The 26,094-nt window shown below is 30.1% G+C and overlaps 1 protein-coding gene across 2 annotated transcripts; it reads right to left on the bottom strand.

Annotated features, from left to right (window-relative positions):
- Nucleotides 1-32: 32 nt before the first annotated feature.
- On the bottom strand, nucleotides 33-26,068 carry LOC136973180 (sorting nexin-29-like). 2 transcript variants are annotated; one of them, XM_067267881.1, is made up of 23 exons: nucleotides 25,886-26,068; nucleotides 11,297-11,367; nucleotides 11,180-11,232; nucleotides 10,990-11,070; nucleotides 8,587-8,642; nucleotides 8,334-8,508; nucleotides 8,194-8,264; nucleotides 7,857-8,012; nucleotides 7,690-7,771; nucleotides 6,968-7,107; nucleotides 6,730-6,904; nucleotides 6,573-6,664; nucleotides 4,630-4,824; nucleotides 4,485-4,548; nucleotides 4,289-4,417; nucleotides 2,510-2,595; nucleotides 2,329-2,432; nucleotides 2,077-2,193; nucleotides 1,949-2,007; nucleotides 1,780-1,876; nucleotides 1,576-1,716; nucleotides 1,359-1,498; nucleotides 33-1,288 (listed from the first exon to the last, which is right to left on the bottom strand). In XM_067267881.1, exons 1-23 carry the CDS (start codon nucleotides 25,896-25,898, stop codon nucleotides 1,165-1,167), a joined length of 2,421 nt encoding a protein of 806 aa, XP_067123982.1. In that variant the 5' UTR covers nucleotides 25,899-26,068; the 3' UTR covers nucleotides 33-1,164. The 2 variants fall into 2 exon arrangements, with proteins under 2 accessions (XP_067123982.1, XP_067123983.1); XM_067267882.1 differs by having other exon boundaries at nucleotides 4,630-4,821.
- Between the last annotated feature and the right edge of the window lie 26 nt (nucleotides 26,069-26,094).

Below are 26,094 nucleotides of genomic sequence, written 5' to 3'. Positions count from 1 at the left end.
AATATTTTCAGATTCTCACAAAGTTAAAATAATTTCAAAGTTTCCAACATGCAATTTTATTCATAATCCATTTAAACAATATATATTTATATATCTCACAATAAATATACAAATAAGTACATATATAATTTCATGATTTTCTACATCGCCAACAGAAGGAAACCGCAATTTATACCCTGACATCGTCAGTAATTTCATTGTCATGTCGCTATCAAATCCACTAGGTCAGTGGCAACATTTCATAAATAACCTTTTTTTTTTACATGTTTTACTTAACAATATACAAATAACCTCTTCAGATTTCATATTTGGCAATTAAGCATTTGTGGACAGTTTGTAGGAAGGGAAGATGCGCGATGTTCTTTTGAAACTAGGATGCCAAAATAAATGCGCGTTAAATAAATAATTGCTGATCGATTAGAGAGGTCGTTCCTAACGTGTGACGAAATTAAACAAATTCAACGTCTGCTAAATCATTCTAATGATAAGGACAAGAGTTGAAATTGCATATAAAACATTTGAAATAGCGATAGATTAGTAGCAATTCCGATATTCAATTTGCATAATTGAACACGGAGCTAAGACTCGTCTAATTAAGAAATACAGGATTTGGGAATGTGTGATGATAATATGAAATGTATATAATTTTTTTTTACAATGATACTACACTATTATATATATATATATAATTTTTTTATAGTGTTATTTTAAAAATCTACTAACACATAAATTAATTTAAATTACATAGGAGCTCAACTGTGACCAAACATAGGGGGGGGGGCAAATTAATTCACTACATGCAACCCAGATGTCAGTGCCGACTATAAACATTGGAAAAATTAAACTATACCGTGAGGTCCATTTTAATCTTTGTTCATTCAACGTCTTAAAATTGTCTCCGACGACTGTAGTCTGAGCAACGTCGTGTCAGAGCAATTGGTTAAAAATGGCAAGATGTTTTCGTAAAAAAATGAAAAAGTCCGAGAGGATAACGTTCTCGTAGAAATGCACATAATTTGACAAATGCTGCCGACGGCAGCTAACTCCGGAGGCAAGTACTTAAATTGGTTGATAAGCTGGCTTGGAATGATTGGATACTAATCTTTGGCAGTGCAGTGAATTTTGTGCCATTTCATAAATTAGGAACAAATATTTTTTTTGGTTCTATAAGCCCATGTAGTGTTGTACGGGTCTTTCTGCTCCAGTCGGCGGAGAATTCCGAGCCGCAAATCTCAGTCTGTTGCTGACCGTTCGGGGCGACTGGGATTTTGTATCATTCTCTTTCTCACTGGAAGGGGAAAAACAAAGTTTAATATATTGTTTAATTTCTTTAACAACAGATAAAATATTAAAATTACCCAAAGAAAGGTAGTAGAGAGATTATAGTCTCTCTGTCGGGATTGTTAGTTAAGTCCGAGTTTGTCTGGAGCAGCCAGTTAATAATGGAACGTAAATAATGTTGAAACCGCCGTCGCCTCTCCTCGACAACTTTTGCATCCTATGTAATAAAACAAACGTTCAGACGTAAAATCTATTGGTTAATGCAGTTCCTGATTGCCTTCAAAAAATATTTACCTTGTTACCGAGAGTTTTCTTTGGTGGAAAATCAAAAGTGTTAACAATAGGATGTTTCTTTTTAAGAGATTTATGCAGGGCATAGAATTCCGCATACCTCCGATAAATGTTCCATTCGTCATCCCTTATGCGAATGTATACCTAAAGCAAAAAAAAAAGTCATTTTTGGTTACACCGTATAAAATTTATCGAATGGTGCCTTACCTGATAAACATGGTGAAGATCCGTTGTACGGCCGGCCAAGAAAGCAGACGGTATCCATATATTTATGAGTGGACGGGATGCAGCCGTCTGCGAGGATCTGTCAAACAAAACATCCGGTTAATAGTAAATAATTTTTGTTATGGATAAAAATGGGGAGGGGTTGACTTACGCATCATAATCTGAGGTTATGCTAATGTCGTCGTCTGACGTCTGATTATCATCTGGCAACTATAAGATTATTTATTAAATATCCTCGTCTTAAAAACAGCAAAGTTAATAATCCGTCAATCCACTCACCGGCCCTCTCAAGTCAACAAGCTCTTCTTTGAGTCTTCTTATACTAGCTTCTCTTTGGAGTAACAGACGATGGAGGCGTTCATTAAATTCCATTAATTCTCCATGCATTTCCGCTACCTGAGATATATTTGAAAAACAAGACTTAAATTGTGAAAAATTAAGGTAGAAAGAACAAAGATTTTTGATGTACACTTTCTTGCTCCAAAAATATTTCAAAACAGACTTAAATTTCATAAAAATATTAAATCTTACTTGGACAAGTTTCTTTTCGTATTCTGCAGCCTCGTACTGATGATCGATGTATATCCGAGGTTCGGGAATGGCCGGTTGTATGTCTCCTATCATCCCGGATAAAGCTAAAATAGATTTTTTTGATTTAGCATCGCAGTGGAAAACAGAATTACAAAGTATGCTACAAAGGAAAGGAATATACTTTCTTGAGCTTTAACACTATCTCTCTTCAACATTTGAACAGCAGCAATATACTTTTTAAGCTGATGTTTCAATAGGTCATTCTCTCTGAAAGTTAAGTAGTAAATTAAGATTTACTATTTATTTGTAAATTAATATAGAAATAATGGATTATTCTTCAAACAAAAGATTTCCTCATCTCCAACCTTTGTTACAGTAAAATATATTATAATTATATGCTTGGTATTTTACTTTCAATTCTTATTTCTACTTCTCTAATTTCTGAATCTCCCTAGGAGAGATTTGTTAGAAAGGAATAAAGCAATACTTTAGGGATAACCCTTTCTCCTATGGAAAAGTCACCAGTTTGGCCCAATGGTGTTATGCGCTATTGGCAATTTGAAATTATTGGGTTGTTTGGAAAGTTTGTAGCGATTTTTGATAGCCGACAGTTGAGACACCGATTGACACAAAAATTATTAGAATTGTACAAACCAATGAATATTACGAAAAATGACCTTGAGACGCATCCGTTACAAAAGAACCGTTAAGATTATTCAAATAGCGTGTAATTTGTCTCATTGTAAAAAATGGATGCGATCAACGTGCATTATCAACACTTGTTTCTTTTTTTTTTTTGTAAAGGCAAAAATGCTGTACAAACAGCAAAAAAGTTATGTGATGTTTATGGTGGGAGTGCTGTATCAGAATCAACTGTTCGAAAGTGGTTTGCAAAATTTAAAATGGGTAATTTCAGCCTTGAAGATGCTCCTCACTCAGGAAGACCTCCTGTTATTGAAGAGGACCAGATCAAAGCATTATTGGATGAAAACCCTCATTACACAACTCGAGAGAATTGCAGACATAGTGAAGTCATCAAACAGTACTGTATTTCAACATCTAAAGAAGCTCTGATACGTGAATCGTTACGACATTTGGATACCTCACAACTTAACGGAAAAAAACTTACTGGATCGCATCTCCATTTGTGATTCTCTTGAAAGACGAAATGAAAATGACCCTTTTCTGAAGCGTTTAGTGACAGGTGATGAAAAGTGGATCATTTATAACAACATCAGCCAAAAACGATCATGGGGTAAGAAAAATGAATCACCATTAAAAACTCCAAAGGCCAGTCTTCATCCAAAGAAGGTCATGCTCACTGTCTGGTGGGATTGGAAAGGAATTCTGTACTATGAGCTGCTTCCACAGAATCAAACAATTGTTCCCAATTGGATAAGCTGAACATGGCAATTAAAGAAAAACGTCCGGAACTGGCCAATAGAAAAAAAAAAGGCATTGTGTTTCACCAAGATAATGCCAGACCTCACACGTCTTTACGAACACACCAAAAGTTATTGGAACCAGGCTGGAATGTTTTACCCCAATTCCCTTACTCACCCGACCTTGCCCTGTCGGACTATCATTTGTTCCGTTCTCTACAAAATTCCCTTCATGATAAAAACTTTGATACTTTGGAAGCTTGCAAAAACCAAGTGGATCAGTTATTCGCAGGAAAAACTGGAAAGTTCTACGAAGAGGGTATCATGAAGCTGCCCCATAGATGGCAACACGTCATTAAAAACAATGGCGCATACATAACGGAATAAAAGTATATTTTTAGTTTTAAAACAAATTTCTTTTATTTCTTTTAAAAATTGCTATGAACTTTCCGAACAACCCAATAAAACTGCACTCATAACGCTGGCAGTGGAAAGCAGCCTGGCCGTGGCTGGAACTTGCCTACAGCCTCGTGTCGTATTAACCAAAATACAGTAAAAAGTCATTGAAACTTATCTACCTGGAAAGCGTTTGCAATTTAATTTCCTGCCTTTCGTTCCTCTCCTCGTGCTGCTTTTTCATTTCTTCCATTTCTGCCCTAAGTCCCGCACACATTTCCATTTCCTTGTCTAACAAGTTTCTTAGAGAGCTAAAGAAAAATTTTCAGTTTAGTATTTTGAAAACATATTGTGGTACTAAAACAATTTAAGAATTACTTATTTGTCTCTTCCAGTTCATCTTTTCTGTGTAAGACGACCAAAAGAGCTTCCCTGAGTTCATCTAAAATTAGAAAAATTAAAAACTTAACAAAGTTCATAAAATTTTTTATACGACTTCAATATTTCTAACTGAAAAGGTTACCGTTACTCATGCTTAGAGTTTCACTTCGGCTTCTGGGTTCTGACGGCTTTCTATTTGCCAGAATCACTGCAGAGTTGAGGGAAGTTTGAGAAGACTGTCCGACTGTTCCCCAGTTTGTGCCCCTCTGGGCGACCGCCAGAGCAGCTGCAGCGTTTTCGGTTTCTTCTCCATAGCTTGGTATCGACACAGAATCTTCTAGGCAGAGGTTCAAATGAGTCGTTTAATTACAAACAAATAATTATGGCAGATTATACTAATAATTTAAACTCAGATGACATTTCTGCACTAAATGTTGACTTTGAAATCCATAAAATGTAGAAGCCGAACTATGTCAAGAGGGAGAAGTGACATCCTTAAAGGATAGAGGAAAGGAAAATGCAGAGTCGAGACAAGCGAAGACATGGAAAGGGCTTACGGCCATATTCTAAAGTTTTTCTGCCAAAGAAGATAGGGATAACGAAGATGATAGGTTGCACAGAAAATTTTTTAAGGACAGAAGAGACAGACAAGTGGAAGGTGAAGCTAGTAAATGAAGTAGTTTGAGAAGGAAAAGAAAATAGAGAATTAGGTCTTTAAGAAGAGGAAAAGGTATTGTTATAGCAAAAACACGACAAGAAAACAATACCCAATGATATTAAAAATATAACATTACAAGCAGGGAGCGGAGATTTAGAATCAAAGCATCGACAGTTAAAAGGAAACTCATGAAGATCTAGAAAATATGAAAAGAAAAGAAATGGCAGCAAAAATTCCTTCAAGCTTTCCATCCAGTACATTTTAGGAAGTTAATGGTGATTATATTAAACAATTGCATTTGTCCTTGGTGAGCTTATTACACTCAGAAGGTAGGATTATCACAGAATCCTTTGTCACAAATAGTAATTCAAGAGATAATTTATTTATGTAAGCTAGCTCTTCCAAGTGTACATAGCTGCTAACTTAGATTTAATTCGTCAAGGAGAGCTTACAGGTATAGTACACATATAAATTTCTAGTTTTAAATTCTCATATGTCTAGAAAGAAGTTCATAAAGGGTCACATTCCCAAAAAAAGATTATAGAACAGATACAGAATAAGGTGGAAAAAAGAGAGATGCTAAAAGGTCAGGAGGAAGAATAAAAGGAAAATAGATAATAGAATGTATAAGATGCATGAAGCAGACACAGAAGAGAAAGACATTTGAAAGAATAAGAAATGAGAAAGATAGAATTTCAGATCTAAAATAATAGGAAGCATATGCAATGAAGATAGAAACAGTTATATAGAGTTATACAATTAGGATATTGGAACAATTATACATTTATGTAGCACACTTAAATTAATTAGTAGTGAAAGAATGATGCCGAAAAGTTTTCGGAAAGCAATGACGACGGGAGCCAGCCCTAAAAGTGAAGTTTAGTGGTTACGAAGTAATAGGAAACCAAACTGGCAAGTCATAACTGCTATTTAATGTTTATTTAGTGATTTTGTGTTAGAGTAGAGTAAGTTTAAAGGAGTAAACAATTAAGAAAGAGAAGAGAGAATAAATTTAATATTATTCTTTTAAAGATTTGAAGATGTTTGAAAATAAGTTGTTTTAATTAGAATGTTTCTTATGGTTGATGAAGAAGTTAAAGCTTAAAATGTTTCAACAGTTTGAAAGCCCACGATTCTATTTAAGTACGTTATTGGTTTCAGTTCGGCATTGCTTCCGATAATATATTTCCATTTTTAACAACAAATATACTATTTGGCTTAAGATCCGTTATCAAAATAATCTTAATATGTAAAACTATATTTTTTGTTCCTTCATATATTATGCTTTGTGATAAACCTGTTGGAACTATTTTCAAATCAAATTAAGAAATATTTGTTAAAAAAAAAAAAATCAGTATAATCTGCTTTGATTACTATTTTTAAAATAAATGTGACATTCGTGGGATTAATTTGTAAAAGAAGCTTACCCGAAGATTGAATATCGTCGCCTTGATTTAATGGAATTAATTCACCAATGGAAGCATTATCTATTGGTGTTAATATTGTTTTGGAAGGGAGACTATTAAATATAAAATAATTAATATAAATTTAAGAAATATCATTCTAATTATTTAATCAAATTACCCATTTTCTACGTTTGACACGTCATCTTTGGTCGACAAATCTTGGACGCGAAAAGATGGAATGTCTTGATCGGAATCGATGTTACCATTAATCAACTTATCACTATCCTCCGATTTGTTTTCTGAAGAAGCGAGAACTGAAATTACTTCTTCAGATTTCTTCAAGATGTTTTTATCTAAATTAACAAAAATCTGTCAGTCTAATTTCGGAGAACGAGAAGCTTCATTTATAACATTACCTGAATCTTTAGAGAACCTTTGGTTAGTATCGTCGGTCGTGACTGAATCCGTGAGAGCACCAAAATTACCATTATAAACAACTGGAGAAGAAAGACATGTTGGGGGTGCACTGCTGTAGGAAGGTGGAAGACTCACATTTCTAAAAATAATTTTGTAGAATGTTTTTATATAATTTAAACTCGGTATAATTATAAATAAAATTTCAGCTTCAATTGAGGTGGTTGGGACCTATTAGAGATGTAAACAGTGTCCATAAGAGTAAAAATGTCAAACTGACAGTCTACATGTGACTTTTTATGAGATATAACTCCATCCAAAATTGGCCTATCTGGAATTTTGAAGACCCTCAAAATTGGGGTAAAATTTAAAAGTGGAAAAACTGAACTATTTCACCAAACAATGCTAAAAATCAACTATTTTTCACTTCACTATAGACAGCTAAAAGCTCATAAAACATGAGAAACTCCATTGCACATACTACTACTACTGGGAGGTAATTAGAGCCACACTGCTTGCTCTGTTATCGTGGGTCCAGAAAGGTTGGTTTTGGGGTGTTATACCTTTGTAAATGGTCATAGGTAGACCATTGGTTTCTTTGACATTTTTTACTCCTATGAGTGTGGTCTACAGCTATGATATGGTCCCAACCATATCATTCAGAGCTGCAACTTTATCTAATTATATGTAAGAAGTTAAAAAGTATAAATTCAAACTTTCTTACTCATATTCATTTTCTCTAAGGTCATTATCATCAAATGATATAACTTGTAAGCTTGGCTTTTTTCTCTTCCTCTTCTTCCCACCTAAAAATTAATTAATAAATTAGAAGATAAGTAATTAGAATTACTGGCTCACTAAATCTGAAATATCTTAATACAAACAGCTTACTAGAATGAACACCAAGAGATTTTGCAATTATGGGTAATGGTTCGTCTAAAACTTCTTCAGTATTGTTAATGGTAGTTTTATTTTCCACGCGATTATAGTCGGAAATGTCCAGATCCGGATTGTCAATGTTGATTGCAAATAATATAGAGCCCAGACCTACATAAAAGTCCGATAAGTAATAAATTTTATGTCTTACAAAACTATTTTTCTGTACAAAATTTTTAAATTTTAAGTTAAGTTTTCTTATGTATGTTTCAAACCAAATATAAATATATAATAGGTGATACAATGTATGTGACTGCTAATGTTTATATTAAAGAAAATTTAAAGTGATCACCTGCAGACATCATGGGCAGCATACTACTCCTTTCTTGATCCATCAAAAATGCCCAGTCTTCATAAAACTGACTATAAATAAATAATTATATAAAAAACATTTGAATCATCATTAATAAGTTGGTAGGACAAGTGAATTACCTAATGTGAGTAGCATCGGCAAGCATCATATGCATGTATCGTTCCAGAGAACGTTCATTAAGTGCAGATCTGAGCCAAGCCCGACCTCTTCCGACATCGGTGGAAGTATTTTTTAACATCAGGTACCTCTCGTATTCGTGTTTATTGAGTATCGTTCTCACAAAATGCCAGAAAGCTGCAAAGTAAAATTTGCATAATTCAATTATAAATATCATCAAACCTTCCTCGATAGTAATTAATTTGAATAAGTTACCCGGCTCAGATTCCAAATTTTTAAGGTTTAACCCTTTCATCATCTCGGTAACCTGTCTGAAAAATATTTCTTTGAATACATTTAGATAGTTAAAAAAGGGGGACTTTTTAACATTTAATACAGTAGAGTCTGTAGTTCGTCATATCCAGTAATCAATATTGTGCATGGCAGTGCCTGTGAAATTTTCATGTTGCCGCTTGCCAACGTATCCAACACAGACTGACGTATGAGTACACTGTCAGTTGCTAGTTCTTTGTTGAACATCCTGTGCTATTTAAGGTATTATTTTGTGTTTATCAGATCACATATTTGAATCCTGCTCAAGGACAGATGTTTATACTTTTGAGAGTGCACAAATCATGCATTCTATTAGAAAAACTTACTACTGTTAGAATCGAGATCAATTCGCAATATATTTCTAATGTTATAAAAAAAAGTAGTTTATCAACTATAAGATGCATGGAAAATAATGCTGAGTGAAAAAGTATTATTTTTGGCAAGCAAGCTCATTATGGCCTTTGTCATTCTCTCTCCCTTCAAAAAGAATGAGACCCTGTTGGGCCTTCCCTGTCCTTCACTCAACCGGTTGGGCCTTGTGAGGGACAGGGTTGGGTGAAGGGAGAGAGAATGATGAGATTAGTCTGAAGAAAGACAGAGCAAGTGTTGGGAGGATTGGACTGCCACTATGAAGTTACAGCAAAAAGAATGAAGTTTGGTTCAAAAGGACTGAATGTCACAAAGATTTTTTATGAATAGTCTATATTGGGAACAAATGGCCCAAGCCTATGGAGTGAGCTAGCAAAGTGAATCACACATTCATGAAATTGAAATATTTTTCTGAAGGAAATAAAAATAACTGTAAATGTTTGACTGATTTGATTTGAAAACAAGAACTTTTTTTGGTTCTGGAATCTGAAGAATGTTGTATGTTCAATTTGGATGGAGGAAATCTGAAAGGAAATATTTGTGTGTTTTAAATAAAAATTGTTTTTTCTAATTAAATTGAGTGCGGAGGTGCATTTTGAAATGTCAGATCCATTATGAAATCCTTACTCAGAATTAGATGAAGATATAGAGGATACTGGGGCAGAACAGAATCCTTATATTTTTTAGCTGTATACTGTGAGAACTTCTTGTCCATGTCTGCACTGTCACAATAACAAAGTTGATAACTATGTGAGAAAACAGAGTTAATCTCCTTTTCCAGCAAGATATTGTAATTTTTCTAATTCTTATTCTCATGATAAGTCAAACAGATATTATATGCACTGCTATTTCTTTAGTATTGCACTTTGAACTAATTCATATACTTATATTGTAATTCTTCAGTTTCTAACAGACTAACAACATTCAAACCACCTCTGCATCCAGGACAAGACTTGTTGAAGGATGGATTGTTTGCCAGAGCTGCCTCAAATGGGCCCACAATTTGTATGCTGGAGTAGACGGTGCATGAATTGTGCAATTCAACTAATTTTGACAAATAATACTTACATAAAGCAAACTACAGAATAATGTAATTTTACATCGGTTGTTTTTAAGTAATAAAAATAAGTGTTTCATTCTGCTGGGGCAATTTGCAATTTTACAATGCTTAAACCTTAAGGGTTCTGTTCTGTCATGGTTTCCCTCTGCATATTGAAATTTTTGTTATGAATAGTCTATGTGGCAAATAAGTGGGAAAAGAAAGCAGGGAGTTGGATCTACAATGACCCAACTTCACACCATATATTATATTATAAGACTACTGCACTTATATTAATAATGAGTATAAATTGTTTAATATATTATTAATAAACCAACCAATAATTTTGGCACTTGAATTTAGGTTAGTAAATTATTATTCACCGTAAAATTGAAGAGATGGCAAGCCTAATAAATAGCCTACATTTTTTTGTTATAGATTAATTCAGTAAATGAAATACTTGTAAATCAATCAATTATTGTCAGGATGATAATGATAATCTAATTTTGGTAAAACTATTATACATTTCATCAAGATTAATAACTTTAAATAAAATTTAAAACAACAAAAGTCTTTCAATGCTGTAATTACATCAATTAAAAAGAATTAATCTTTAAAAAAATCCCAAAACTTGTCAAATTTTTCAGAAATTTTTATTATTTAAGCAAATAAAATTGTCTTGGAAAAGAAATTTTACTGCTGGTTAGATTTTACAAACCAAATGAGATTAATTCTTTAAAGTATTATAATTATTCTGCATAATTTATTAAGTTATTAATGTGAATATTCAATAAAAGATGAGAAAATAATGTGTGCATTGTCTGTTGATCAACAGTTACTGTTATTAAATACAATATTTTGTATTAATATTTTTATAAAAAAATACTAGTTATTAAATTTTAATTACAACTTTAAAAATTGTTTATATATACACATACCTAAAAGCTGAATAATTCTTATTATTTCCTCTAAATCCATGCTGTAATACAGCTTCAAACTGTGTGCAGAGAGAAACAATTCTGTAAATAAAAAACAAAGTAATTATAATTGTCAATTCAAATTAAGAGATTCTGTGCCAGAAAGGGGGTGTTTAGTGTTTTCTTATCCAATTTAAAAATAATACATTACCTGCTATCACTTTCGGTGGCTAATTCAGTCCTCCCTCCAAATCTGATTTGACACTAGAGAAAGACAAGAATATTTAAGACGCAAGAACATTTAGACTCCAGAATATTTTAAATTTACCTGTTTAACAGCATCCAAAAGATGCAAGAGCAAAGTCTGTCTTTCTTCTTCATAAGATTTGGATGATTCTCCTGTTTTAAATTTATACAAAATGTTTTATTCATAAACAATTTGAGAAAGAAAAAAATTAAATAAATAATTCATTATTGATTTTTAGCAATGTCTTTGTTATAATATTGAATAGAGAAGTCACTTTTACAAAATATTTTTATTTGTTTTGTACGTGCAAAAAGTCGAGAATTGGGATACACGGTATCATCTAACAATAAATTCCTAACAATGACAGCTAAATAGCTTTTGTTTCGTACCACTACTGTGAACTTACAGGTCTATCACTTTACGCAAAATTTTTGGATTGAGTCCAAGGATGCTAATCTCCAAGAAGTACCGCTTTACTCGGAATTAAATGATGTAATCTTAATAGAGAAAGGCAATTACCCACATGTGACATAATAAATAATGGCAATTTGCTAGACACTTATAATTCTCCTCAAAATTTAGCAATAAATTTACTTTATTTCTAAGAAGGATAAAGATAAAGGAAGTTATATTCATTAAAATACTTCTTATAAATATTTTAATATAAATCTTAATTACCAATTTTATATTTTAAACCATTATTCTGCTCAAAAATTACAATGGTATACACTAATGTAACATAATATTACCACTGTTAAATGGAATTTGTTGACTTATTATTCTGTTCATATTAAAAGCAGATAATTATTTTTTAATTTTAATTGTTAATTTAATCAATATTTTCACATAATAATAAAATATTCTAAACATTAAAATTATATAAAATAAATTTATTATTATTCAGATAGACAAAAACAAACATTTTTGAAGAGAACTTTGGTAATTCTAAACTAACTGATTCTGCAATTTGATTAAGTTTCAAGTTGTGGCTTATTAAGTAGATTACATTTGCTATTTCCTTAAACACACAGACATACATGTAACAGTTTACGTAGAAAGTTTACCTAGTAATTATATAATCCTTAAGTTTTAACGAATGATTTTAATATATTTTACTCTTCTAATAAAAGATTTTAAATATCGGATTGGTTGTGTATGTTGTTGTTATTAGAAATAATTACACCACCCCAAAACTCCTTTTAATATTGGCAATTTCTAAATAAATGCAATTTTATAAAATAAAAATCAAAGGATGTTAAGTTTACTAAGTGTCTCAACAAGTATACTTCGTACTTTTTGTTTAACTCTGTATAAGAGGAATTATCACAACTTTCAACTCCTAACAATTCATTCCATCTATCATTGAATAAAGATAAAATACAGAATTGACATTTGGAAATAGAACACTGCAATATATCATCCATATCTAATTACGCTTGACATGAGGTAAAATTATATATCTTTATATTGTCTATTTTCACCGACATACTTGAAAAGACCTTCAGAAAACGTGCACACAATATAATTTAATACGTCAATAGTGTCGAACACGTCTTCAAAGACGACAAATTTATCTAATTAATATAATACAAAACTATTTTTATTTCTGTATTACTATATATTTTCACAAATAAGATGACCTTCAGATAAGACGAGGTATAAATTTTCGTCAAAGTTTTATAGTTTTAGCATATATCTGTCCTATAAGACGACCCCCAAACCATCAATGGCCTAAGAATTTAGTTTAGATCAGCAATCATCATCTGGATAATAATACTGTATAGCATATACGAAATTATGTCCTATTTGTAATTTTTCGAATGAACAAATTTTATTTTCTGCATTGCTATTGTTGCAAACATTCGCGCTGATTCGGGCATTCGGGTAATGACCTTGACTATTCACAAAAATGTTGTACGGGTTAATCTATTTTGTGGACATGCCCTACTCTCTACTAGTAAATAATTACGGTTTGTCCGTCTTTTTTTTTTATTTTTTTATAATGGTTTTAATTTACATAAATTTCAATCTAATTTTTTTTGTATCTGTCCTAGAAGACGATCCCGGATTTTGAGGGCCTTTTTTTATGATTCAACTATCGTCTTATCTGCAGAAATATACGGTATATAAAAATACAAAATCTGAAGACTTCGGAAGCATGTTTGGGATCCTGAAATTGTTCTCAAAGTCGTCATTTATAACTCTTGACTGATGAACAATTCCTGTTCCTAATCAACCTTTCTCCTTGATGTTTCATATCATCATGATTAATATAAAATATATAAATCTATCTGAAAATAAATGGTACTTTTCGGATCACAGAATGCTTGTTTTTTATGCTTATGAAAGCCATCACCCATAAAACCTAATGTATTTATTTTAAATTTGTAAAAATTAGCCATGGAGTTGTTAAAATAAACAGAGTGATGGGATTTGACTTTTATTTTGACGTCATTATTACAGCAAGTACATTTTTAGATATAATACAAGAATGTATTTTATGATATTCTAGATTGTTTATCTTCAAATTATATCATCAATTTAGATAAAATCTATTATTTCAAAATTGAAGATAAGTTGACTACGAAATAATAAGGGGAAAACATAACTTAATATAAAATTTTATTAATATGGTAGCCTAACTGTTCAGATATATTGCAGATTTTTGTCTTCCGAATATAAAAATACTTTAGCTGATAATCAGTTATCATCAACGACGAAATTACCATTGTACAAAATACAACCCACAAGAAGCAAATTGGCACGAAGATCAAAAACAGACAAAACAGGCATATAGATACAGCACTCACTTGGTTTGTCTTCCGACACGAGCAATATAACGGGAAGCTACCCTATATTTTTATAATTGTGCTGTTGCCGGAGGGAAGTTTTAACTTTTTGTACATTGATGTGGATGAGAGTCTCAAGATAAGGTTCAACTCCACTGTAAGACTTATGTTATAAAGAATAAAATAAGAATAAAATATGAAAATTTTCAATAAATTGTTTCATCAAAATCTTTTTTTTTTAGAAGTAAAATCTGTTCAATTTTTTATCTGATGTCAAATGCAACCAGATATAAAATACAATGGATAATAAATCATTAATATTTTAGTCATATAATCATCACAAATAGTTCTATCAGCACTGACAATAATGTCAGATACAAAAATATATTACTTATTTAATTTTGAATAAGTAATATATAACAAGGTAAAAGTTTATATTGATATATAAAACATAAAATTTGTATGAGCTTAAAGTAACATTGAAAAAAGTTACAAGTTCCATAGTCTACAAGTAATATTTTTCAGTGAAAAATTATAATGATGATGGATGAACTAGCAACTGATCTAACTACTGAACTTTTAACAGTGGGTGAAGTTAAAAAAATGATTTTTGATCCAATTAATGGCCATGTTCAGATGTGGAAAGTTTAAAATGGAATGCTATTGTTAGAAGAAAAGGATAAAGGAATAAACTACAATATAATAAACATCAAGAAGAAGGAATCCCTTCCTTCTGCCTGGCAATATCTCCTTACAATTTCATCTCAACCACCACCCCTGTAGCCCACTGCCCACTCATTTATTTGTATTGGGATCTATCTCTGTCCTTTCCTTCTGACACTAGCATTCCACTTTTGACTTTCCATGCTCGAGAATGACCTGTTAACAAAATTGGAAATATTAGCATTCTTTTAGCTTCCTCACTGTTAATTAATTTGGGTGAAAAATTATTTTCATCTACAAGGCAGTAATGGAAATACTACTCTAAACAGTCAGCAGTTTCCTACTGTAAAAACACAACAGATAATTAAATTAAATTGTTTCCCTTGGTAGAAAATCGATATCAATTTCATTTTCCAAGCATACTTATTTAAAATAATACTGATTATTAAAAATTTTATAAATTAAAGTGATAAATTAATAACTTATTTTTTAATTGTTCTTAAAGCTTTACATTATTAATAATACAATTTTTAAATAGTTCAAAGATTTTGTATTTTTTATGCTTAACGTGCAAAATGTAAAGTGGTTACATCATCACTTTAGTGTCAAATAACTGATAAATTGCAAGAATTTAGCCAAAAGCACTAATTTCATACATTTGAGTAATTGTTTGATTACTCAATAAAATCACAGCTATTAATAATGTGATAACAGATTTAAAAAGTTTAAAGAAATCTTTTATTGTAAAATATTTTCTTTATTGGAGCTTGCTCACATTAAGTAACAATTTCTCTAGTAATTTCAGGAGAGTCAAGAAGAAACATTATCAAACTAGCTCAATAGCTATCATCTAAATCTGTTCACATATGACTGGATGTCATTCTATCTAAGACAGTCGACACTCCACCCGTAACTACCTTACCTCCTATGCATCCAGACATATGTGAACAGATTTAGGTGACAGCCATCAAGCTCTTTTGTATCCCCTGACGACGGCTGGATTTCCCGAAATTACTAGAGATGATATTACTTGACGCCAGCAGGCTCCAATAAAGCAGATATTTGTTTTTATTTTATAAAGTTATTTTAAGTAAAACATAATTCTATTTAGTAAAAAGAAAAAAATATTGAGTTTTTAAACCAAATCTGATTGTAAATAACTAAAATTAATTGATAATATTCTATTAAATAACTACATTTGAATTAAAATAAAAAATTGTTAGTACTTAATTATAAGGAGCAATTAATACATTTTGACTGCTTTCTCGGATTAAAAAAAAATAATACAAATTTTAATAGTTTGAAAACTGGTGTTAAAATCATACAAATGTGAGAACAGATTTAAATTGTGCTTAGAGTACTTTTACTTGCGGCATTGCAGACTTAATTTTTATAAATTTTCTTTTATGTACATACACGCATATAGACACAAAAAAGACTTCTTAAATTAATCTGCAAAGACATTCTATTAAGATTTTTTAGAAAACTAAAATTTTAACTTTGTTTATTGACAAAATAATATATATAATTATAGCTTTCCCTTATTTTCATAGTAGTTACAACAATCAATGATGCTAAGATAGTGGAACACTCTTTGAACTGTACATAAAAATGGATTTTAAATTTTCAAAATTTAAAATTTTATCATCAATTGATGTTAAAAAAGTATTCATTTCCAATAATATAAATAATTAAATTATCTTGCAAATATGCTGCTGCTTAAGCCACAGTCTATAAAAGATAGAAAGCCGATCATTCATACTGTAGAGTTAAATCTCCATAAATATTAAATATAAATCTTAAAATCGTGTAAAATATATTACAATATTAGAAAGACAAACCATCCTATTGATATACATTATCACAAAAAAAATATATAAAAATAATAATTTATTGGGTTGCAATTTGAAAAAATTGTAGACTTATAATGTAAATTGTAGACTTAATCTCAAGAATAGAGTTAGACGAAAGACAAGACCAGACACAGAAAGCTTAGGAGCAAGTGGCCCTGATTAACTATATGCAAACTGGAAGTCATGTTATTTCAATTAAAAATATTTCTCCCGAAAGGAGTTAGATAGATGACTGGCACGACTCTATTGCTAGCAGAAAAGTATGATGTACAGGGGGTAAGCTACTAATAATTGAGATGGAGAGCATATATTTTAAATTAAATAAATGAAAGATATTATTAAAAAAAATTGCCTGGCATGGCATTGTGACAATGTCACAATAAATAATTGCTTGTTCTTATTAAAACAGAGAAAATTGCTAGGTCATTATTTATGTCATACTGGACAATCTCCTAGTACTAAAGTAACAGATTTGCATTGTTCTTACATATTATTTGTCTATATTTTTTTACATATGTAATATTGTCCATGTTAATTTAACAAGTTCACAAGCTGATATCAATGTTATTTGAATAACTTTGGATCTAATTACATAAATATTTTATTCATTAATTAATAAATATAAATTTTACAATAAATGATAAACAAATTTTGCTAAGACAAATACACAATTACATCAAACTATAAATAAATAAATTTTTTAATGAATGAAATTGATGAGATTTATTTGCTGTTTAGTCATACTATAATTAATTTCTATTTTATGTAATCAGTTAGCTAAACTGATAACATTAAACAGGATGTTAAATAAAACTACAATTAGTAGAAATTCTCATTTCATTCACTCCGACATTAAAATAACATACTGAAACAATTAAAAAGATATAATTAATAAATTTATGTGTTATATAACAGATATAATCAATTATAAACCAACTGATCTTCATAATGGCTATCGGTTGGTTTATTGTTAATACATCAGGCTTAGTGACGTTTATACATGTAGATACAATTAATTAATAGCATTTATTAGTTTTATTAAAGTTATTACATACACATTTATGATTTTAGCCATTGCCAAAGGAAAATCTTTTTTTTTTATGTTTTACATATTGATGCAAGTAAGAGTCTACATAAAAAGATCAACTCTGCCATAAGACTATTCCCCAAGGTGCAAAAAGAACAAAGGAAGAAGAAAGATGAAAAATCTGTGTTTTCTTTTGTTAATTTCTTGTGAAAATTTTTAACATTTTCTTGTAAGTTTTAACTTAATAGTACTTTATCCAGTATTATTTGCTTGCTGTTTTTCGGAGTACTATCTACAATTTTTCGGCAATGGAAAACTTTTTTGCAAAGGTGGGTCAAAATTGAATTTGAAACTTAATAACTCCAAATTGCAGGTCAATATTTAAATTTAGTAATTAAAAAAGTAAATAAAGTAAAATTATATATGTAAGAAGAAAATAATAATGTGATAATAACAAACAAATTTTCATTTAAACTGTTGTAATGATAATTTTTCTATCTAAGAAGGTCAAGACTTTTCACAACAGCTTTAGGCCCTGCTTTCACACTACATATAAAAAAGTAATAGTTTTTTAAAATTTGACATAATTTATTAAAATTTAATACTTTCTAAACATTGAATGCAGATACCTTGAAATCAAGAACCGACAAATGCAAAACATTTTACATCAGTGTTGTGTATGTTGTTGTATTTTTTACTTTAAATATCTGTTTGTGCTCTTTTCTTATGTAAAAAAACACCTTTTGTTTAGTTGGCTGAAGAGGGGCATCGGCCCGAAACGCGCGATGTAAAAAGCATTCCAACCGAATAAAGGATGAAAATTTGCCCAGTGTTTTAAATCTACTGTCACTGCATTGTGTCTTTGCAAGAATGTAAACTTTATTTAATAAAATAGCACTGTACATACGTTCATTTGTTGTAGTTGGTGGCAGAGGAGTGGAGATATATGGAGATTAATGCTTAGAAGCGGAATCCACCAACTAAACCGCACGAGGTTGGTGTTCTGTAAAGCACGTGCACATATGCGTATAATCTGGCTGCTTTACACCATTCAGATATTTTTGCCATGGAAGCTGTCCCATATTCGACAATACAGCACTTCCATTCTGCCACTGATATTCGAATACACAATAGCAATCTTATCGTTTTTTCACATGTAGTATAGAAATTTGTAATAAGATACATAAGGCAGTTATAGTAAAATATTAATTTTAATTAATTCGAAGTATATTAAAATATGAAAATAATCACACAATATGTATTTATATTTTAGAAGATACAAGGGAAGTGGCACTTCCACAGCTTTCAAGGACGGCATGCCACTGCTAGAAAGGCATTTAATGCAATCAACGCATGTCATTTCAGTACTGACATATTCATTTGGAATTATAAATTGAACACAAACAGAACTGCAAAGAAAAACATAAACCTAACATTAACAAAAAACAACCACCACCCTAAGTTGTTGAGATGCTTTATCCAGGTTAAGTGACATTCTTTATACCTGAAAACTTCCATTTCCATGTCGAACAGATTTCTTGCTTATAGTAGAATTTAATGTAGAAAACTGCTCCATTCCAAAGGATTTTTTCCATTTAGGTCAGTTTCTGTATTATAATTCCAAAACAAATGTAAACAGATAAGCACAATCAATAAGTTTAATTTTAGAATTTTTTCTATTTAGATTTCTGCATGGACATTAATATATAATCCATCAATCATTTACATACAAAGAACATTCATTTTAAAGACAGTCAAGCCTTTCTGTTCAACCTTGGCAACATCAACCAGCTTTTCCTATTATTTCAGAATTATAAAAGGTCCACCGCTTTATGTAAACAAACAACCCGTTGAATTTTAATTCCTAATTTTTTACTTTACGAAAAAATAAATATTGACCAATCCAGCAATTCTTCCCGCCTTTTATTAATGCACGTCTAACATTTTTATAGAGATCAGTGATTCTACATCTGTTCATTTACATCATTTGTATTTGTAGCATTTGTACACTACAGTTGTAATGAAATATTCTTTCAGTTTAAATGTTTTTATATTATTTTCTAATTATCTACATTATTTTCAAAGTATCAAACACAAATTCATGTTAATAACAACCACTTGGCTTTTTTCCACCTTTATTTAGTTGAAGTGGTTGTTATTAACACGAATTTGTGTTTGATACTTCGAAGAATAATACAACACTGTTTCACAAAAATCAACATTATTTTCAATTTTCACATCTACCTTTTCACACTGCAGAAACAAAATTGTACAGGAGAATTGACCTTTACATCCTTGCAGACTCGACTGAGTAATGCTACTGTTGCTTCATTAAAGATTAATTTTGTAAAGTTCAATTAAAGTAATTTAAAATTAACTATCTTATTAAGAATATAATTTAAAATTTAATTTTCTTCAATTCAAATTTATAGTACTAGTGACCTTTAACAAAGATGCAATTTACATCTTTTACAGTCTGGAGTAATTAAGCAGGAATCTAACTACACACACAATTTCTTTAATCACAATAAGAGATTTCCTTTTAGAAACTTTCATTTTCAACTTTTATCAGATTTTTTATCCTTTTCCTTACACATTTTCCAGCTAATTTACACTTTTTGGATAATCATTTTTATATTTCCTTCTGCATATTTTTTTTATATTTCTTAATTTAATATTTCTTTTCCATTAAATATAAAAGAATATTTGATTTCATTTCTATGAATTATTAATGATAACATTTTACATTACCTTAAAATTATTTTCTATATTGATATTTTTCTTGTTATAGACATTTATTAACATTCTTCAAAACATCTATTTGATTTATATTTCAACTAATTCATTTACTCATTGTTATTAAATGTATACATTTACTCATAAAATAATTCCTTTTCTTAATAAACTTTGTTTTGTAGTATTGAAGAGTTTGTAAGATTAGTTATTTTGTGAAGTAGATATAAAAACACTATATTTACAATTGGCTCAAAAACAAGCAATTATATATATATATATATATATTTGTTACTTATACAAGCAATTATGTTATTGTGACATCATCGTAATATCAGTCATCTAACTCCTTTCAGGGAAAATTTTTAAATTGAAATAACGTGACTTCCGGTTTGCATTGGAAGTTCGTATATAGTTAATCCAGGTCTCCTGCCCTTAAACTTTCCATATCTGGTTTTGGCTTTCATCTAACTCACTCCATTCTCGAGATTAAAAAAGGGCAGATGGGTGACAGTGGGAATTCATAGGTCTACAATTTTTTCAAATTGCAGCTCAATTATCTAATTGATCATCATCTCTGAATTCTTTTATAAATAAATAAATATATATATATATTTCTTCATGTAAACTATAAAAAGAAATAGATATAATCTCCATTCTTAACATACAATGCAGTAATAATTTAAAAAAATACTCCCTATTTGAAAAGGGATTTGAAAGTAAATGCAGGTTATACAATGATATAGCATAACCCACTCCGGCCCTATAAAACCCAGAGACACGACATGTCAGATGATTTTTTCTGACATGTATCAGTTTATTGCCAGTCTTTTTCAATCATTCTTTTGGTTAATCACCTGATCATCTTCTTCAATCAGCTACTTTACATTTATTCTAATTATAGTATATTTATTTCATTTCTTTAAGTATTGTTATTTGAAGTTGGAAATTTTGATGCACAAACATTTTTAAAAATAAGTAAGCGTTTAATTAAAGCAATTTAATTGTAAATGGAATTAATTGATAAGTAAGCTTACTACATGGCATGCAGACTCAAAAAGGTTAACCTTCCCTGATATTCGCATTGTTCACCAAATGCTCACCCTCTGGTATTTAAAAAAAATTATTTTACCTGGGCCATTTGAATCATTCCTGTGTATTGTCAGCAGTAAAGAGGAATAGAAATAGGAAAAACAAAGCTTTCTGTTGCATTCCAAATTGAAATTTCAAAGCCATATGGGAGCCTAATATAAATTTTCATCTATTCCCACATGAAAAAATGACGATTACTTGGAAATCAGAATTTGGAGAACTCTCAGAAGTAACTGACAGAGGGTGGATTCGACTGTTAAGAATTGGCAAAAAAGTTTCCCGTTTTATCCAGCTCTACATGAACAAGTTATGCTGTCAGTTTTATAAGATTCTTTCTTAAAGTTTGAAATGCCAGTAATTTTGTGGGAAAGATGTCAAATCTGAACACAAAGAGCACAAATATGTATAGAACAATCTCACTCACTTGTTTTGATAATACTACATAAAATGACGTGTTCCACTATAATTTTTTCATTATGCATCAATTGGTTAGTTTTAAAAACTGGCATGCAACACGATCTGCAATCGAGGGAATGTGCCTTCCGGGTGGGTGTTTTAAAAAAAAGTGGCCCTACTTGGACATTATCGATGCAAAAAAACCCAGAAAATGCACCATCCATCAGCCCAAGTGTGAGCTGACAGATGGTGCATTTAATGTGTTTCAGAAGTGAACAAATAGTGGTTCTAAATCAAGGTTTGATTATGTATCTTTACATAGAAACAGAGCCAAATTAAGAATTTAGAGGCCCTAAACACTTAAAAGATTTTGGCGATGCCATATATTGTATATGAATTCAAAATATACACAATAATAAAACATAAAATAGAATTTTATTTTTCAAAATGAATGATGCCAACAAATACTTCAACTTTTTTCATTTATTCTGGGGCCTCCTTTTCGTGGACATTGGTTTAGTTGCATCGTTTGCAGTTTTGCACTGTATGGTCCACAGTATAGCAGGCAGATTTTTACGATGCACCCTCAGCAGCATGTTATCCTATAAGCAAAAAAAGCATTATCTGGGGCCTCCAACTAATCTTTGTTAAACTCATTACTCTACTAAGAATATAAAAATTTATATTTGGGCCATATTCGACAACCCTAGATTGCTGGTGTGGTACAGGAGCAGGATGTACCGGCACAGAATAGAGGTCATATTAAGAAACAAATGAGAATACCAGGAGATTCCTCCAAAATTTCCTGAACAAAAATGTTTAAAGTCGACGTCATACATGAAACCCCCTAATTCAAATACGTATGGGACCCCATGAATCTATAACACACTCTGTCCCCTTTCCCCAATGGCTTAAGTACATGCTTACTTGCCTAATGATTAATACAGCCATTCATTAAAAAAAAATTTTTAAATCTGTTAATTAATACAATAAATAAAAACCAATAAAAATTTTTTTTAAATATTTTTTTTTATATTTTAATTCAATATCTATATTTTACACATAGATATAAATTAAATCGTAACAGATATCAAGTCTTGTGATTTACATCTGTACATATTCTGATTATAAAACACCTAATATAAAAATTACAGGATGAGATGATAAATTGAAAATTATTGATAAAAAATATTAAATCTTGCATAACTTTTAACTTTCAATCTTTATTTTATTTAACATTTGACTTCAAATTTTATCATCTTAAAATGCAATTTTCATCAGATTTTAATAATAATTTATCTAAAAAAAATTAAAAAGAATAATTTTTTAAAATGACTTCACAAGTCACAATCAGGCAGATCCATTACAAAGATAAATTGAGGTAAAGGAAGGTTGGATCAAGAAAATGGGTCAGACAATAATTTAAATTTGTTTTTTTGTAAATATGAAATTAATTACTGTTACAGATTAAATTTCAATATTTTATTAAAAAGAAAAAAAAAAAGATTCATAACTAAAAAGAGTGCAATATTTAATGAAATTTTAACATTTAAAATACAAAATTCTCAAGTTCACATTCTTACAGGATAACAGTTTCAAATATGAATATTAACTTAAATAATAAATTAATAACTTTGAATTTTAAATAAAACTTCCTTATAACACTCAATTCTCTAATAATACATCCCATAAATTATGATTTAAGTATTTCCATTTAATAAATATAAATTAAATATACATAACCCAAATACTGTATATTAAATAATAAAAGAAAAAAGTAATTTTAAAATATTTCTGATCAGAAATAATAGAGAAACTTAATAATGAGAATAATGAACGTTATCTTCAAATGATGTAACAGAATGATAGAAGTACTCAGCTGACATATGCCAAATTGAAAACACTATCATCTGACTAATCCTTATCAGATATAATTACTTTTGTTTAAAAAAAAAAAAAAAAAAAGTATCTAAAATTCTGAGTTATTTTCTCTAAAGTCAACATTTAGTATAGTATTTTTATTTTTTGTATTTCTTGTTATTAATAAAACACAGAAGAGGTTTATGGCAAAGTGGAACTTCTTTCTGCTGGAAGAGGACAACAAATAAAAAACAAATTGTTATTGCATCGGTAACTTGCACTACTGAATATAAACATATATGATTATATAATTAATGTTTATAACCATAACTGATTATCAATTTTAATTCTTTTATTATTCACAGTAGCAATGATATAGATCAGTGGTGCCCAAACTATTGTCCCTGGGCCAAATTTGGACCACGAAATATATTTGATACATTACTTATATAGAAATATTATGTGAAATATATACAAAATATTTGGGGCCACCTACATATATATATGACTTATGTACAATTGGTCCACCACTGGTATAGATGATGTCAGACTAGTTAATGATCATTAACCCAATATGAAGATAAAATTACAACAAATACACTATTCATTAGTCATATGCAAGTAAAATTCTGTTACTGATGTATCTAGTTTTACTTGTTAATTTGATAACAGGAAATTTAAATGACGCAATTATGAAAAAAAAAAATAATAATAATAATAATTGTAGTTTTCCTCTTTGTGTAAATTGGATAAAATAAAATAAAATGATTGTCAATATTTTGTATTTAAATGGTAGACGATGATAGATTCCTTCTGCTTATCAAGTAGTAGTATATTTAGAACAAGGGAGGAAAAAATAAAATAAAATTCTATGATGTATGACTCATTGTAAGCATTCAATGTTAGTAAACTAGTTCCACTCTAATTCAGATAAGTAATTCACATAGTAGAGACTTTTTTTTTTGTATTCACATTGAAGAAACATTTTGTAAGCATTGAAATTCACAAAAGCAATTAAAGCTCACAATTAAAGTACATAAATTAGAGAAAATAACTAATGATTAGTAAATTAAACAAAAGAATACACTTTCTGCTTCTGTCAATGACACTAAACACTGTTTAAACAAGTTTCGGGATGCATTCAGACAACACAATACTCGCAGTATGTTAATTACAGTTATTTGATGATATTCAATGTAAAATTGTAAATATAGATATTAACAAGTATTTATTCTTGCATACATAAGTTAGAAAAATTCATACATTTAGAATTTGCTTGAAAATGTTTAATAACCTTTGTTTTAAGCTGTTTGATTTGTTAATAATTGTTTTAATTCAAATTCTGTTGACACACAATGACTAGGATAGATGATATTTTAATTTAAATTTAATTGTTATATATATATAATTAAGCAATTTTTACAAAATTTTTTCATATAAATCGGATTACTCGATCTAACCTTTTCAATAAAATACATTGCGTACTTAATTAAATATTTATTAGTGCTTATGCCTTATCTACATACACTCTTATGTAAATAATTCCTAAGGCAACTTGAAAGTTTATTTAATAACAAATAATATTTACGAATTAACCCAAAGTTTGAAGATAAATAAAGATGTACTTTCAGTACGTTATCATCTAATAAAATTTCAGTTTCCCGGCAACTAGACTCTTGGGATTTTCCAATAAAGTTTTATAAGAAAAAGCACACCGGGAGAGTTAATGACTCCACATTCCATCCTTAAAATAAGAATGCAATAGAAAAGATGACATAAAATAGTCACTCTGTTGCGGCGTAATATTGCAGAGTCTTGCCAGATAGAAGCATAAGGAAACAACACTTGTCATTCTAATTAGATAGAGCCAAACGCAAGAAAATTTAAATCTCTCGTAAAACGAATCAATATCTATTAGGAAAGCATCGGTCGGGGAGCCCCGCAACAGACTAAAGCTTGCATTCTTATAGAAAAAAAGTATATAATCCATTCTCACATGCATACAGATTATTGATAAGATTGATTTAGAATTGAGCTAAGCATTAATTTTTAAATTTAATACATTAAGTCAATTCTCAGAAAACACTAAGAAACAATGGATTTGAGGTAAGTGGAGATGGTTTTTCTATGTTTTTAAGTTGATAAAACATTGAAGAATGCTGAAATTAAAGTGAAAACAGGAAATAAATTACAGAACAAGAATAAGAGCATCCTAAATAAACAATGGGAACATTTTATGTATTGTAACTTTACTTACTGTTTACATTCATGATTTAAAACGGCCTTTTACTCATTGAAATGTTGTAACCTGCTTAACACAAGAACACATGATGGTAAATATCCCCTTTATCAACGTTTATCTATCCGTTTTCGATGTCCTTTAGCATCACCCCGATTTCTTTCTGTTTCTCATCGCCTAACTCAATCATCAGACACGTGGGGGCACGTGACCGAAAACCGTCCAAT

The sequence above is a fragment of the Centruroides vittatus genome, unplaced genomic scaffold, assembly GCF_030686945.1.
Source record: "Centruroides vittatus isolate TY-2023 unplaced genomic scaffold, ASM3068694v2 contig_3103, whole genome shotgun sequence".
Lineage (NCBI taxonomy): Eukaryota > Metazoa > Arthropoda > Arachnida > Scorpiones > Buthidae > Centruroides > Centruroides vittatus.
This window is presented reverse-complemented; position numbering and strand designations above follow the sequence as displayed.